Below are 14,370 nucleotides of genomic sequence, written 5' to 3' on the forward strand. Positions count from 1 at the left end.
CCACCCCACCCCCATCCCCATCCCGCAATACCTTCAGGCCTGGCTAGGTCTTTCCCAACCAATTTTACAACTTGAAATGCACAACTAGAAGCATCCTAATATCTTGAAAGTATCATTTAGTATCCCTTGCCCACAGATCAGGCATGACAGATGATAGATTCCCCTCTTAACACTTGATTTTATTATCTCATTACTCAAGAATTGGGATTTCCCAGCCTCTTGTGACCTCTATCCTCAGAAAAAGCCATGAGAACTCATCAGGGAATTCTTAGACTCGGGAAAGGCCCCTGAAGAGAAGCTTTTGGGCTCTTGGAAAAGGCCTTGATTCTAAACAGGGAATAGTCTTGTAGCTGAGCTACCATCAAACCTGAGCTCTGAATGGAAGTATGTTCTCCAAACCCTTTTCTCTCCAACTGTCAGGACTCAGGTATACATTGCAAGCAGAAGCACATAGACAACGGTCAGAACACAGAGATTACTAGGCACAGGGAACCTGAGCCACACACTGAGCTCTCAGTCTTAGCTATTTGCTGAATCCCCTCATCATGTCAGTCAAGGCAGTTTTGAGGGGCAGATGGACTCAAGATTGACCTGTGGTTCTAGTCCTAGCTTTGTCATTCTGTGTGATCTTGTAAAAGTCATGTTTATCATTTTGTTTAAACCTTGCTGCCTGTCATCTCTTTTCTCATCATTCAAAGCACTAGTTTTTCTACATTCCTCACCTTAAATTGTATCATGACAATTAGAGTGGATTTGACAGCACTTTGTAACAATTAAGCGCTATACTAAGATAAAGTCATGATTGTACTTCGAAGATACTTTGGAGACTGATCATAAAGACAGATGCTGATAATAGTTAACAACTTTGTATGCAATCATATAAGGAATACGAGCCAGAGGGAGTCAGAGTCTCATCAGGATCATTGCCTGGCTCACCTCTTTTCTGTCTGTCATAAACCCTAGGATGACATTCCTTTATTTCAATAAATTAGAGCTGAAAGGAAAGTGGTGTGTCATGCAGTCTAGTGGAGGAAACCAGATGACACTTCTCTGATCCACTGCTCTGGAGGTAAGTGCCATTGAGAAGAAAATGGACAATAGGATTCTGTGTAATCCCTACTGCATTTCATCTCTTTTTATCCAGTCACTCATACATTTATTCCACATGTATTGAGCAGACTTTATTAAGTTCCAAATCTGTGCTAGGCTTGTGAGCTCTGATGATGCAGCAATTCCATTTCTTGGGTGTGAGTCAGGATGTGCTTTTATTTATTTATTTTTCCTCATACCTTGTACACTTGCCTCTTACCCATATCCAAAATATAATATACAAGGAATATATTTTGAAAGTGAGAAAATAAATAGGATGGAATACTATGATTGCAGCCTCTCACTAGGTAGGTAGAATGACTCTTCTCTGTCTGGAGACATAAATGTGATAATAGATGACCTCCAAATGTTTCTGGTATTTCTCATACTCTGAAATGGCTCAGAGTAGGATAGAATGAAACCAGCCTCACTGTGTCTCTGCTGGCTGAAAAGTCATACATATATTTACACTTTTATTTGAATCTCTCTTTTATTGATGGAAAATTTTCTCTTCTTTATTGTCATTTCTTATTAAAAGATGTTGCCATTTTCTCACTTAATCAATGCTCTCAATCCCATAAGGGCTTGCATCACTGCTTAAGCTGCTCACAGCAAACTCTGCAAATCCTTCCATATCTTCTTTTTCCTTCACAGCCCAGTTCCCCTCCAAGTCTCTACTTCTTTCCTTTATTTCTTCCTCTTTCCTTGTCATCCCTCTTTGTATCCTTTTATTGCTTCTCATTTGAAATCATAAAACAAGAATGGTTTTATTCTTATACTAATTATTATGTTATTTTATTGTTATTCATTTGGATTTGAAATGTGAGTGGCAAAAGCTAGAGGGATGATATTCTTTCTTCAGTAGAGACCCTTCAATGTGCTTCGACTTTACCAGGAAAAAAAAAGGAAGCTTTTTGAAAGAATATCCTCAACTTCCTATCTTTCTTTCCTACAAAATCCTAATATTCTCACCCATCTGTAGATTTTCTCTCAGAGGGAAATGGCACAGAATATAAACTTTTTACTTAATCCTCCTTACCCCACTAATAAGGTAAGCCCTTATAATGCTTTTCCAGTCTATTAAAACAGTCTCTGAAAAATCAACAAAATTAACAATGACTTAGCCATTGTAAGTAAAATGTCAAAAAAAAGAAACCTTTTCCTACTTCATCTTTTTTTTTTTTTTTGTAGTCAACAGTGGTGGCTTGATTTTATTGACATTATGTACTATTACTTTCATCCTATTTCTTTGATTCTCCATTCTCTGTCTCCTTTGTAGTTTTAACATTGTGACCTGCTCTCATTTAAAAGTTACTAGTTTTATGAACTGAACCCCCGTCTTTCCTTTTTACCTTGTATCTCCTAGGAATTTTCTCCATACCCATGGTGCATACCTGTAACTCAAGCCCTCAATCACACCACAATCACTACATTTAATATCCTCTAGACCCTCTCACCAGAAATTTATCTTTAAATTCAGCACATCCCAAACTGGACTTGGTCTCTAACACATGTGTCTTCTGTTGTCATCCATCTTGACTTATCAAATGGTATTTACGTAATGGAAATGTCTATTCATAGACTTTTCCAAGATAGGAAACCCATGGGATTTTAAATTTAATTTTAGAATTAAGTTAGAATTGGTGTCAGAGTTGAATGATGTAATACACATTAGGCACTTACAAAAGTAACAGGCTTGTAATGTATTTAAGAAATGTTATCTTTTATTATTTTAATGCATGTGACAAACAATGTACTAGTCACACTACACTTATGTATATATATAACTCAGTAGAGCATTTTTCAATGCAATTGAATAAAATTTATGAAGGCAGAACAAAGGAGAACTCGGTTCAGATGTTACAGGAATAGACCTGGATACCTAGATGTCATATCAATCCCAGCCCCACAGGCAAAACTCACTCTGAGTGCCTTCTGATTTAGTTTCCTCATTCTAAACCAAAGACTTCAGGCTTTTCCTGGTGATTTCAGATTTTTCTCCTTTGCTCCTTGTGCTTCAAACCTAGTGTAAATCTCTTCTGCCTCTCTATCTCTAGATCCAGTCCTGGCTTAATTGCCCTGCTATTAAAGACACACATCTCTCTTCATATCTCTCAGAACGAAATCCAAAACTCCCCTTTTCTAGAAATGTTTTCTGAAGTCCAAGATTCTTCCAAGATGTTCCTTCGTTCCAGGCTTCAGATTTGCCTACTACTATTTGCCTCTTCATCCATCAAAAGTCTCCTTCCTAGACCCAGTAGAAAAGGCTAATAGATCAGCTCCCACCCAGTTCTCCCCTATGCCATCTGCAGATGCTTCCTTACTGGCTGATCTTGGGACATTTAGATGGGTGAGAATTCAGCCTTGTCACTTTCCAGGAATCTCATTCTATATTGCAGGTTTCTGAATCCAAGATTGTAAAGTTATGGCAATTCTTTATAATAGCAACCTCCAAAGAGCCGCTTTCTTCCTGATGGGCTTCCAAGGTCTAGAAGGTCTCCATGGCTGGATCTCTATTCCCTTCTGCTTCATCTACCTGACAGTTATCTTGGGGAACCTCACCATTCTCCACGTCATCCGTACTGATGCTACTCTCCATGAACCCATGTACTATTTCTTGGGCATGCTAGCTCTCACAGACTTAGGCCTTTGCCTTTCCACACAGCCCACTGTCCTGGGCATTTTCTGGTTTGATGCCAGAGAGATTGGCATCCCTGCCTGTTTCACTCAGCTCTTCTTCATTCACACCTTGTCTCTAGTGGAGTCATCAGTTCTGTTATCCATGTCCATTGACCGCTACATGGCCATCTGCAACCCACTGCGTTACTCCACCATCCTGATCCCTGTACATATTGTCAAGATGGGGCTAAGCTCAGTGCTTAGAAGTGCCCTCCTCATCCTCCCCTTGCCATTCCTCCTGAAGCGCTTCCAGTATTGCTGCTCCCATGTGATGGCTCATGCTTACTGTCTTCTCCTGGAGATCATGAAGCTGGCCTGCTCTGGCATCACTGTCAATCACATCTACGGGCTCTTTGTTGTGGCCTGCACTGTGGGTATGGACTCCCTGCTCATGTTTCTCTCATACGCCGCCATCCTTCACACCGTGCTCAGCTTCACATCCTGCCAGGAGCGACTCTGAGCCCTCAACACCTGTATCTCTCATATCTGTGCTGTACTGCTCTTCTACATCCCCATGATTGGCTTATCTCTTGTGCATTGTTTTGGTGAACATCTGCCCCGCGTTGTACACCTCCTCATGTCCTATGTGTATCTGCTGGTACCACCCCTCATGAACCCCATTGTCTACAGCATCAAGACCAAGCAAATTCGCCAGTGCATCATTAAGAAGTTTCAGTTTATAAAGTCACTTAGGTGTTTTTGGAAGGATTAAGTTAGAGTGAAGAGAGGAAGTTTTGGACATAAAGCCCACAGGTTTCTGTTTGTTTGTTTTCAGCTATGCTGTGGCAAAATAATAAACTGTTGACTGTCAACAAAAAGGCAATTGGCTGTGCAACATAAGGCAGTGTGACCAGGTGAATGTTACTTACCTCTCTGTTCTCCAGTTTCCTCAACTACAGAATGAGCAAGGAAATAATTATAATACCTTACTTCCTCATAGGGATGTTGTAAAGATTAAATAATTTATGTAGTGTTCTAACACAGTATCTGGAAAATATGCAATTCTCAACAAATATTAACCATTATGAATGGACAAAATATAAGACAGTACAAAAGTTTCATCATTCAGTTCTCTGGCCAGTTAATTTCATTGAAGATTAACTGTTTAAACATATTTTTATTTATTTATTTTTACGTTACTTTATCATAATGACAAATTTTATTCATTTAAAACATATTTGTACATATCTATATCCACACCCCAGGTAATGACTTTTCATGACAGTCTTTACTAAGCATATGCCCACAAAATTGAGAAAAGGAGAAGACGCCCTGGGAGTTTAAGGGAAGTTATCAAATTGAAACAACACAAAATTGTTCATGGATAATCCTCAAAAGATGTAATTGAGATTGAGGATTATCACTCACTATCTGTGTGACTAGGGAAAAGGCTTGATTTCTTCCTTTATTTATGATGGTAAAAGAGTAAAAAGGTAAAAGAAAAGTATGTGTTATTTTACGCTTATTTGTAAGATGTTTCTCTCATCTCTGTATCTAGCCATGTCAAAGTCTGCATGAAGATACAAATACTGCTGCTTTTCTTTCTTGGTGTATTTTGATATTTCTCAGCATATATATCTGTTGTGTCATGCTTGTTTGTGTTGGTACATATGTCCTAGTTGGCCAGTTTGTGTGAATTCATTTCTGTGCATTATCACATATATCTAGACACATAGGGAGTGAACTTAGTAACTCTTTATATATTCGTGTAGGTAGAGGTATTCTCTGCCATGACTTTATGTGGAGTCATGAGAAGGAGAGGATTTTGACTCAGCAATTGCTTCTCTTTCTAGTTACCTTGGCTTGACTCTAGATGCCAAAAAGGAAAGTCTCCAGAAGGAAAACATAAAAATGTGAAATTCACCATGAAGAAGAAGTAAATTTAACTAGTAGAGCTAGAAGCAAGTTACCTACACTAAAAAATTATCAATGAAGTTGATCATTTTTTCTTATGCTTGTTGGCCATTATCTTAAGTGAAACATCTCGGAAACAGAAAGTCAAATACTACATGTTCTCCCTTATAAGTGAAAGCTAAATAATGTTTACACCTGGACATAGTGTTTGAAATAATAAACACTAGTGACTCAGAAATGTGGGAGAATGGGATGGCAGTAAGGCATGGGAAATTACTTAATGGATACAATACACATTACTTGAGTGATAGTTACACTAAAAGCCCAGACTTCACCACTATGCAATATATCTATGTAACAAAACTACACTAGTACCCTTTAAAATTATACAAAATTTTTAAAAGCAATAACATTTAATAAAACTTTTTTAAAATTAAAAAAGATCTTTTTAGAGTTTCTTCTTTCCCTGTGAATAAAACACCAAAGAAAACAACTGTAGACATAACCACTTTTGCATAACTTTAAATAAGTGCATATGATCGTGAATACATACAAAGGTACACAATAGCTCAGGTATTTTAAATATGTAGATTCATACAAATATACATCCTAATGAAATACCGAGTTTTTGATAAGACACATGCACTGCATGACAGTGCTTACATGCTCACACAAGTGAAACCATGTAGATATGCACATGCATGCATATGTGTCCCAAATTAGAAACCTTCTGTAACTACATTTTTTCTTAGTACAGTGTTTCCATACTGGATGAAGTCATGAGCCTTTGGCCAGTGCATGACTGGAATCCCTCACTGATCTGTCACTGTCATTTATTTTATTTTATTGTGTTTTATTGTACTTTATCCATGTTTACAACCTAGTCCACTTACTCATACTGGGCTTCTTTTGGGAAAGTCAGTATCCTTCTCTCTTTGCTAGACTGAGGCCCCAAGGCAGGATTTGGGACAACTTGGTTATAGCAGAGCTCTTTGGATGACATCTAAATTGTGAGCCTAGGGAAAAGAAGAGTTTTCAAATAAGATAGGTACTTCATCCACTTGTCGTAAGAATATAAAAGTCCTACAAGCTGTGCCTGTGTTTTCTGCCATTTGTCAGTTATCCCTTCAATACCAACGTGTTACTCAGCTCATGGAATATTGTTTGGAAATCAGGACAGAATCTAAATAATCTCCAGTGGTTTGACGTAAAAGATTAGCTGTCTCTACACTCACAGAATTCAATAAATATTCACTTGTTCCTATAGTGTTATGTCTAAGTAAACACTGAAAGACGACATCTGATACCTACCAGTAATGACTGCTTTTATTTACTACTAGAAGCATTTTATTTTCTGAATTAAAGTATACTTTTTAGGTAGGATATTAGAGAAAAGATTACCCTTCTCATTTTGGATATTTTATAGAGAATCAACATATGATGGTAAACCTTAAATATAGGTAAAATTTGAATGAAACCCAAAGGATTTTTATAATACAATTTCTCTCCCCATTTGGGGCTGAGAAATGAAACCAAAGTCCTTGACAGAACTGCACACAACACTACCTGAAACCATACTGAAGGAATTATATTTAATTGTTCTGTGCTTGCTTTGCATTTAATTATATGGTCTTTGCTATTATCATTATGACCGTGATTCTCCATAATATTCTGAGCACCTCTTACATCTGGGGCCTCATGTCAGAGTATGGAGGTTTCCTTTCTGTGTCATAATGAGTTTGGTGTAAAGCCCAATCTCCAAATGTCAGTGGCTAGAATGGAACTATGTTGGAAGAAATTAAGCTGGAACTTGTAGAAATAGTCAGAGCTCAATAAGAGGAGTAGAAGTGCATTGTGGAAACAATGTGGAAGGAAGGTACAGCAAGCAAAAGAGCACTTACACAAGCTAGTTTTAGATGGCCTACTCTTGGTTCTACTAGCTACTTACATTAAGGAAGGATTAAACTCAGGGCTGGCAAAGGTCTCTGAATAATGTTAGAAGCCAAGAGAAGAAGGCTTAGGTTTCTTTAAAAGACCACAAAGAGCACTTACAAAAAGGTCCCATAAAGACAGAAATCTAGGTATCAGCAAAACATAATAGCCTCTTTCCTCCCTTTTTTTTCCATCTCTGACCCAAGCCCCTCTCATCACCTTTTAGACACATTCACTTGTCCTTGCCGTGCTTCTCAGTACAGGTAAGTAAACCAGTAACTTCTCAGGCATGAGGAAAACAGGCAAGCTAGCGGCTTTGCTTTGTTCCTGCTGTGGATTTTACTGTGCTTTTCTGAAGAACAAAATTTAGATGTAGGAGAGAAAGAATTAAGATGCAGCGATATGGCAGGAAGTTATCTGTGATGGAGGAAAGCCCAGAAAACCTCAGTCTAGTGAAACTTCTTCAAACAAATAGGTAATTTGGAAAGAAAACTAGACATGCATTCAGGTCCTAAGCACGGGACTGGAGACCTAGAGGTAGGAGCGGGTGGTGAGCAGAACTCTTTCCAGTCTTGCTCCTATGCTAAGCACACAGTGGCAAAGTGTCCTCTACAAAGTATTAGGAAGCCACACTCCAACCCTTAAAGTTTCTCTTTTCATGAATGTGTTGAGAAATATAAATCTGAAAATTGAATGTTTTTCTTTAAAATAAGGAAATTAAGAGTGTGGTGAAAAATAGAGGGAGAAAGAAGGCAGATTTCACTATAAAGAGTTTCCTCTTTCACAATGTTGCTTAATCAGTTTGCAGATTCTCACCAAATGGGAACTTAAGAGAGTGGATTTGGGAAGCTACAGAACAGCTACGGTGGTCAGATATGATACATTGAATTCTAGTACCAGAACTCAGGAAGAGAGGAATGCAAGAAAGAGAAGAGAATGTATGCACACAAGGAAAGGCTCTGTGATCTCCTTCACCAGTCAGTAAATATATCCTGTGAGCCAGGTGATGCCTGGCACTGTCCTAGGCATTCATAAAATGAGGGAAGTTTATTGTCTACGTATTTCATTGGGCTTCTGAGAGTATCAAATGTCATGCTAGACCTGGAAATGCCAGTCAAGTGGGAGTACATGTGATGTACATTAAAATATTAATATATCTTATTTTCAAATTCTAAAAATTATAATGACTTACATTTTCATTATAATTGTCATGAGAAAATGTTTGAAAAGTTAGAAAAAGATATAATAAAATTTATCAATTTAATTTTATATTTATATTAAGTTCTTTTAAAGAGACATGGAGAGAGAAGAGACAGAGAAAATAGAGAAGGAGGGAGAGAAAAGAGTAAGAGATAGGGGAGAGAGCAAAGGGAGAAAACTGCACACAAAGTTTAACCTATACGTGATGAATAAATTAACACATAAAGGAATCACTAAGTAAATGAGAACATAGTCTTATCTTTCTAGCTAAGATTTCTTTCTGGAGAAAAGTGATTATTTATCTTCCTTTTATGTGCTTCTCTTTATTCTTGTCTCATTCCCACAATGCCAAACAAGAAGTAGAGCAAGCGACTATCAGAAAACAAGTCCAAATTACTGCTTTATAGAACTATAAAAGAACTAAGAATATCTTAATAATAAACAATCAGAAATGATAAGATTTGAAAAAGATCGGAGCGATTAAAATGATCAAAATTAGGCAAGATACATATTCTGAAGAAAATACTAATGTTCAGGACAATAATGGCAACATATAACTTTTCTTCCAGACCATATTACCATGCACATTCAACTTTCTGTTTGTTCATTATAATATGTCAATGGAAAAAGCCAGACAAAACTTCCTTCTGCTGAACCAATGGTATTGAGGTTTCTCTCTAGAGACAAAAGCATGGGATCTTTCATAAATGGCAGCACCCAACCTGCAGCCTTTACTCGAACGGGCATTCCAGAGAAAGTACCTGCCTGGCTTGTCATGTCCATCTTCTCTCTCACCTGGGTAACTGAACACATAGTTAGACATGCCTGTCGCCTCTGTGAGCTCATGTATTAATTATTGGTTCTCTTGGTTGCCTCTGGCTTGGGTTTTGCCTTTTCTACCATTCCTGATGCCCTGGATGTCTTCCAGTTTAATGACATCCAGGTTACTGCTGGTTACTACTGATGTGGTCTTCATCCACATTTTCTTCTTCATAGAGTCTTAAGTTTTCTCACAATGACCTTGGATAATTTGGAAGTCATTTCTCACCATTAAAGTACACTTCACAGCTCAATCTTTGCAGAGTCCAAGAGGAGAGACTATTTTGTTTTGTTTTGTTGGTTGGTTGGTTGGTTTTGGACCAAGAGCCTGGCCCTTGTTTTCTCCCTCCCTGTCCTTCTAAGACAGTTCTTTTCTTACAGACTGAGCATTCTGACCTATTCCTCTGTCTATACAAAAGTAACATGAACCTGGCCTGCTCTGGTGTAACTGAAAACTACATGTATTGCCTAGTGGCACGGGTGCAGATTCAGTCATGGGTACTGTTCTCATTTTCACCTCCTACTCCCTATTTTAAACACCATGTCTTACATGACACTCCCTGGGAGCAGTGTGGGGACACAGGACACCTATGTTTCTCTTATTTGCACTGTTTTTGCGGTAGATATGGCTTTTTCTCATCAGAGAGCCTCTTTTTTCATCCCCAAACTACTTTATTCTTGATTGCCTTCACCATAATAAATGCTAATTTGTGTTAAACAGGCTCTGATTTTTTCCATTTTAAGTATGTTTTCACCTGAATGTTAATTGAAAGGTATGTTTCTAACACACATTTTTAAATGATTGTAATGTTTGTCTAGTAAGACATTGAACATCAAACATGCTGTTAAAATTTTAATTTTCTCAAACTATATTCAGTGCTATCTTACTATTTAATAAAAGAGTCAATTTCTTCTTTAATTCTTGCACAACACTTTTATACAGTAGGTTCAATGAGATAAATTACTGTAATCAATATCACATATCTAATGGATGAGGACTCAGAGTCACATCTTACCGTGAAAACTGAACTTTTTGGCATTGTGCCCTTTAGACTTTCTGAATTCTAGTTTCCCCACATCATATCTTGTTTTGTCCTTACAGAAACTTCGTGTTTGAAATGTAAAGCACATAAGGTTATCTTCTCTGTAATATTGATGAATCTCTGTACTCTTTCTAATTAAAGCTATTTCAAATATTAATCAAATATCTTTCTCAAGCTTTTTTTTTCTCTAGCTTTTTTTTCTCTCTCTCTTTCCGAATATCTGGCATTCAAATCAAGTTTCTGCCAAAACACATCTAATACCAGCTCTCTTCTCCCAGAACTTTGCCTCAGAGGCTATAAATAAATATTACATGTGAGAGGCAGAAAATAAAATGTATGATTTTATTATATGCAAAATATTACTTTGGTTAGAAAATATTTACTAAATTGATGAATAAATGAGTGACAGAAAGTATGATATAGGCATAAAAGGGGTAATTAAGTTAAAATTTGACCAACACGGTGGGCCTTAATTCAATATACTGGTGTCCTTGTAAGAAGAGTAAATTTGGATGCCCAAGAAGAAAACAGGGGCACACACACATAGAGAAAAGGGCATTGAAGAACATAGCGAGAAAGTGGACATGTGCAAACAAGGAGAGAAGTCTCAGGAGAAAACAAATCTGTTAACACTTTAATTTTAGATTTTGCTGGCCTTCAGAACTGCAAAAAGAAAAGGAAAAATATTTCTGTTGTTAAGCTACTCAGTTTGGTATTTTGTTATAGCATCCCTAGCAAACTAATACAATAGGTTACCATATTTTGGAACAAATTCTATGCTAAAAGTACAGATATACTATTAATTATAGAGGGGATAAAAATTCTATAATTAGAGTTGAAAAGTCATAAAGACAAGGATATGTGAAAATTCCTTTACCTTTGTAGCTGTTACAAATGTCAAAATTTCTGATTTTGTCTTGCAGGGGTGAGAACCAGAAATCTACATTTTAACAAGTATCGTAAGAGTTTCTGATCCATATTATCTGGGGACTGTGAGTTGAAAAACACTGCTTCATGATACTTAAATGTTTATACAACATGCTCAACCAAAGATAACTGCGGCCACAAGAGGAAGCTTGCCACATTCCAAAGGCATCAGCCAGGCCAACAAATTGAAATAACCTATAATAAGTGGTTTGGTACTGTGGGGGCGTTTCCTAATATTTACACCTTTATACTCCCAAAATAAATCAAGTAAGCTGGTTACTAATTATCTGGGTAATAAAAACACTGAAATGCCCTGTTCATTTCTCTCTCTAAAATGCCTTCTTCATCAGCTTTCCCAGAGGCCAAAAATGGATGATTAACTCTTCATACCCTTGTATAATCACATAAAAACTCCTTTTCAGTTCTAATTACCTTTTGCAGGGGCTCTTCTCACCCCCAAGTGTACAAGAATGGATTAGTTTCTCCAATTAGCTCCTGGATGTCTGGAATCAAAGGACTGAGTTCTGAGTGGATCAGAGACAGGAAGAGGAGACGAAGTCCCTGAGAGTAGTCAGGAATCAGGAGCATATAGGGTTACCTGAGCACCCAGAATAATCATCAATAACATCCCAGTGTTTCCAAGAACCTAGCCTGATTTCCTTCCTCCCCTGGGTGATGGAGTACGCATTCAATTTAAAAATCCCTTTTTAAATTCACTTATGATTGTAAAGTGAATGTAATTATCCAGTGTGCATTAACTGGAGTTATGCCCTATCACACAAAAAACATTATCAATAGCACCCACTCTGCTTTCCCAAAGCAGTGGAATTGGTTCAAAACTTTTTCCATATTCTTCACCAATGGTTGGTGCATGGCATCCTCTGGGCTTCCCATCCCGGTATGTCACAAGACCAGTCTCCTCGCCCCTTTTTCTTTTATCTCCAGGGTCTGAGGTAATGAGGTCCAGGGAGCCAGGCCTGCTAGGGAATTGATTAAAGATCCTTGAAAGGGTCTCAATGGATACCTTGTGCAGTTGCATAAAAGTCGTGAATTTAAACATCCATCTTCCACTCACTCTAGCGTTCATGGCCTTTATTTTTAGCCTTGGTATGTGAGGAGTTTATATAGTAACCAGGTGTTTGATGCTGAGTGTAGAGCCAAGAAAAGATCCCAGAAGACTCAGCCCGAGCTTTGGAGAGAGAAAGATAGAAGGGACTTTGTCTACCGAGAGGCTGCAGAGGGCACCTGCTAAAGATGGTAACTGTTGCAATCAGATCTTGCTGGCTTCATGGGTTCACAGGTCTGATCTTAGCACCAGCTCAGAAAGTAGACAACATCTTTCTCACATTAGTCAATTTCCTTGGTTTCTTGCCCAGAGACTTGCCTCCTCTATGGTAACAGCAGGAATATTGATTAGACCCAGACAGTTAAGCAAGTTAGGTGGGCAAAATTGACATTTAGGCATGAAAGGAGCTCAGTTGTTAAAGGTTCAACATCTACCCCCAGTCTCAGACACAAGTTAGTAGAACAGGAGTTTTTTCCAAGAAACAAGGAGATGGGCAGGAAGTAGTCTAACTCTTTGGGAAAAAGTTTTCCTGTGACATAAAATGATATTTCCCTGAGTGATCACAAAGTGTGGTCTATTATAATAGAATTAGAACGGTCATTAGACTTGCTCAAGTCCCTTCAGAAAGTAGTCTTAAAGCAAAACAACTTGCGGGCAGAAAACCCATGGGTTAAGTCTATCCTTCTGATCCCACCATATTCTGGACAGCTGCTTAATCCTGGTCAGGAATAATGAAGTCCTTATCAAACCTGCTAATAGATTCTGCAAGGATTTTAAATGAGAGGCACTTAGAATAATTATCATACTAAGAACTCTCTGGGGAACAGGCTAAAGGTGATCTTTTCCAAGCAGATATCTCCTGGCATCATTATTCTCAATTTTATTTTATTTCCAAGTCACCTCCTCTAACCTATCCTAATTATTCTCTCTGATTCCTGTTCTGCTCTACCTCCTTACAATCTGAAGCACCAGTTTCAATCCCAAAGAAAGTCTGTCTTGAGTTTATAGGAAAAAAAGATGTGATCCAGACATTTAACATTTCTCTATATCTTTCTAATTTAACCTCCACCCATTTCAGGCTGCCTTAACTTAAATAATTGCTGGGGTTTGTTAACCAAAATTTTTCCAACTTTTCAGTATGTGCCTTGGAACTACAGAGATCTAAGTCTGAATTCCAACTCCGGCACTGACTGACTGCATGATTCTAGGGATATTATAAAATTCTCTAAGCCTCTCTTTCCTCATTTGCAAATTGAGACAATAATACTAACTTGAAAAGTTCTTCTAAAGTCTGGGTGTGATGATTTTTGGAATGTCCCTAATACAGAGCCTGGCAAATTGTAGCTGTTCTTCAGTAATTCCATTTCTTTCCCTCTTCAACATCCTATTTCATTTTAATGTCAAAAATAATTTCCACCTTAGGTTTATTTTGATGTTAAAATGAAATAGAGGGGTGAAGGAAGAAACAGAATTACTGAAGAGTATCTACTATTTGCCAGGCTCTCTGAATGTTTTACAAGAGTAATTATGGAACATGGACGTTTTAATGAATTTCATCGTGCAATTAAAACACTGAACAGTTAGAGACTATTACATCCATGTAATAAAAACTGATTCTACAGAACACATAAAAATTACATTGTTAACCCAATATGTAGCTTGTCTATCCCTGACAGGTGAATTCGTCACAGCTTTTCTGAATTCACTTTGCTGTGTAATGTGGTAACCACGGATCATGGCCATAGCAGAAGCTGAGGAACA

General features: G+C 37.7%; 2 protein-coding genes across 2 annotated transcripts in view; one reads left to right on the forward strand and one right to left on the reverse strand.

Annotated features, from left to right (window-relative positions):
* Positions 1-14,370, reverse strand: part of MMP26 (matrix metallopeptidase 26) — a 370,667-nt gene that overhangs the window by 65,193 nt on the left and 291,104 nt on the right. The gene's annotated exons all lie outside the window — the stretch shown is intronic.
* OR51G1 (olfactory receptor family 51 subfamily G member 1) lies at positions 2,872-11,826 on the forward strand. The gene is given in 2 exon segments (XM_005578927.4): positions 2,872-4,622; positions 11,540-11,826. A coding segment is annotated over 1 exon segment (966 nt). The 5' UTR covers positions 2,872-3,514; the 3' UTR covers positions 4,481-4,622; positions 11,540-11,826.

This window comes from Macaca fascicularis, chromosome 14 (genome assembly GCF_037993035.2).
Source record: "Macaca fascicularis isolate 582-1 chromosome 14, T2T-MFA8v1.1".
Classification (NCBI taxonomy): Eukaryota; Metazoa; Chordata; class Mammalia; order Primates; family Cercopithecidae; genus Macaca; species Macaca fascicularis.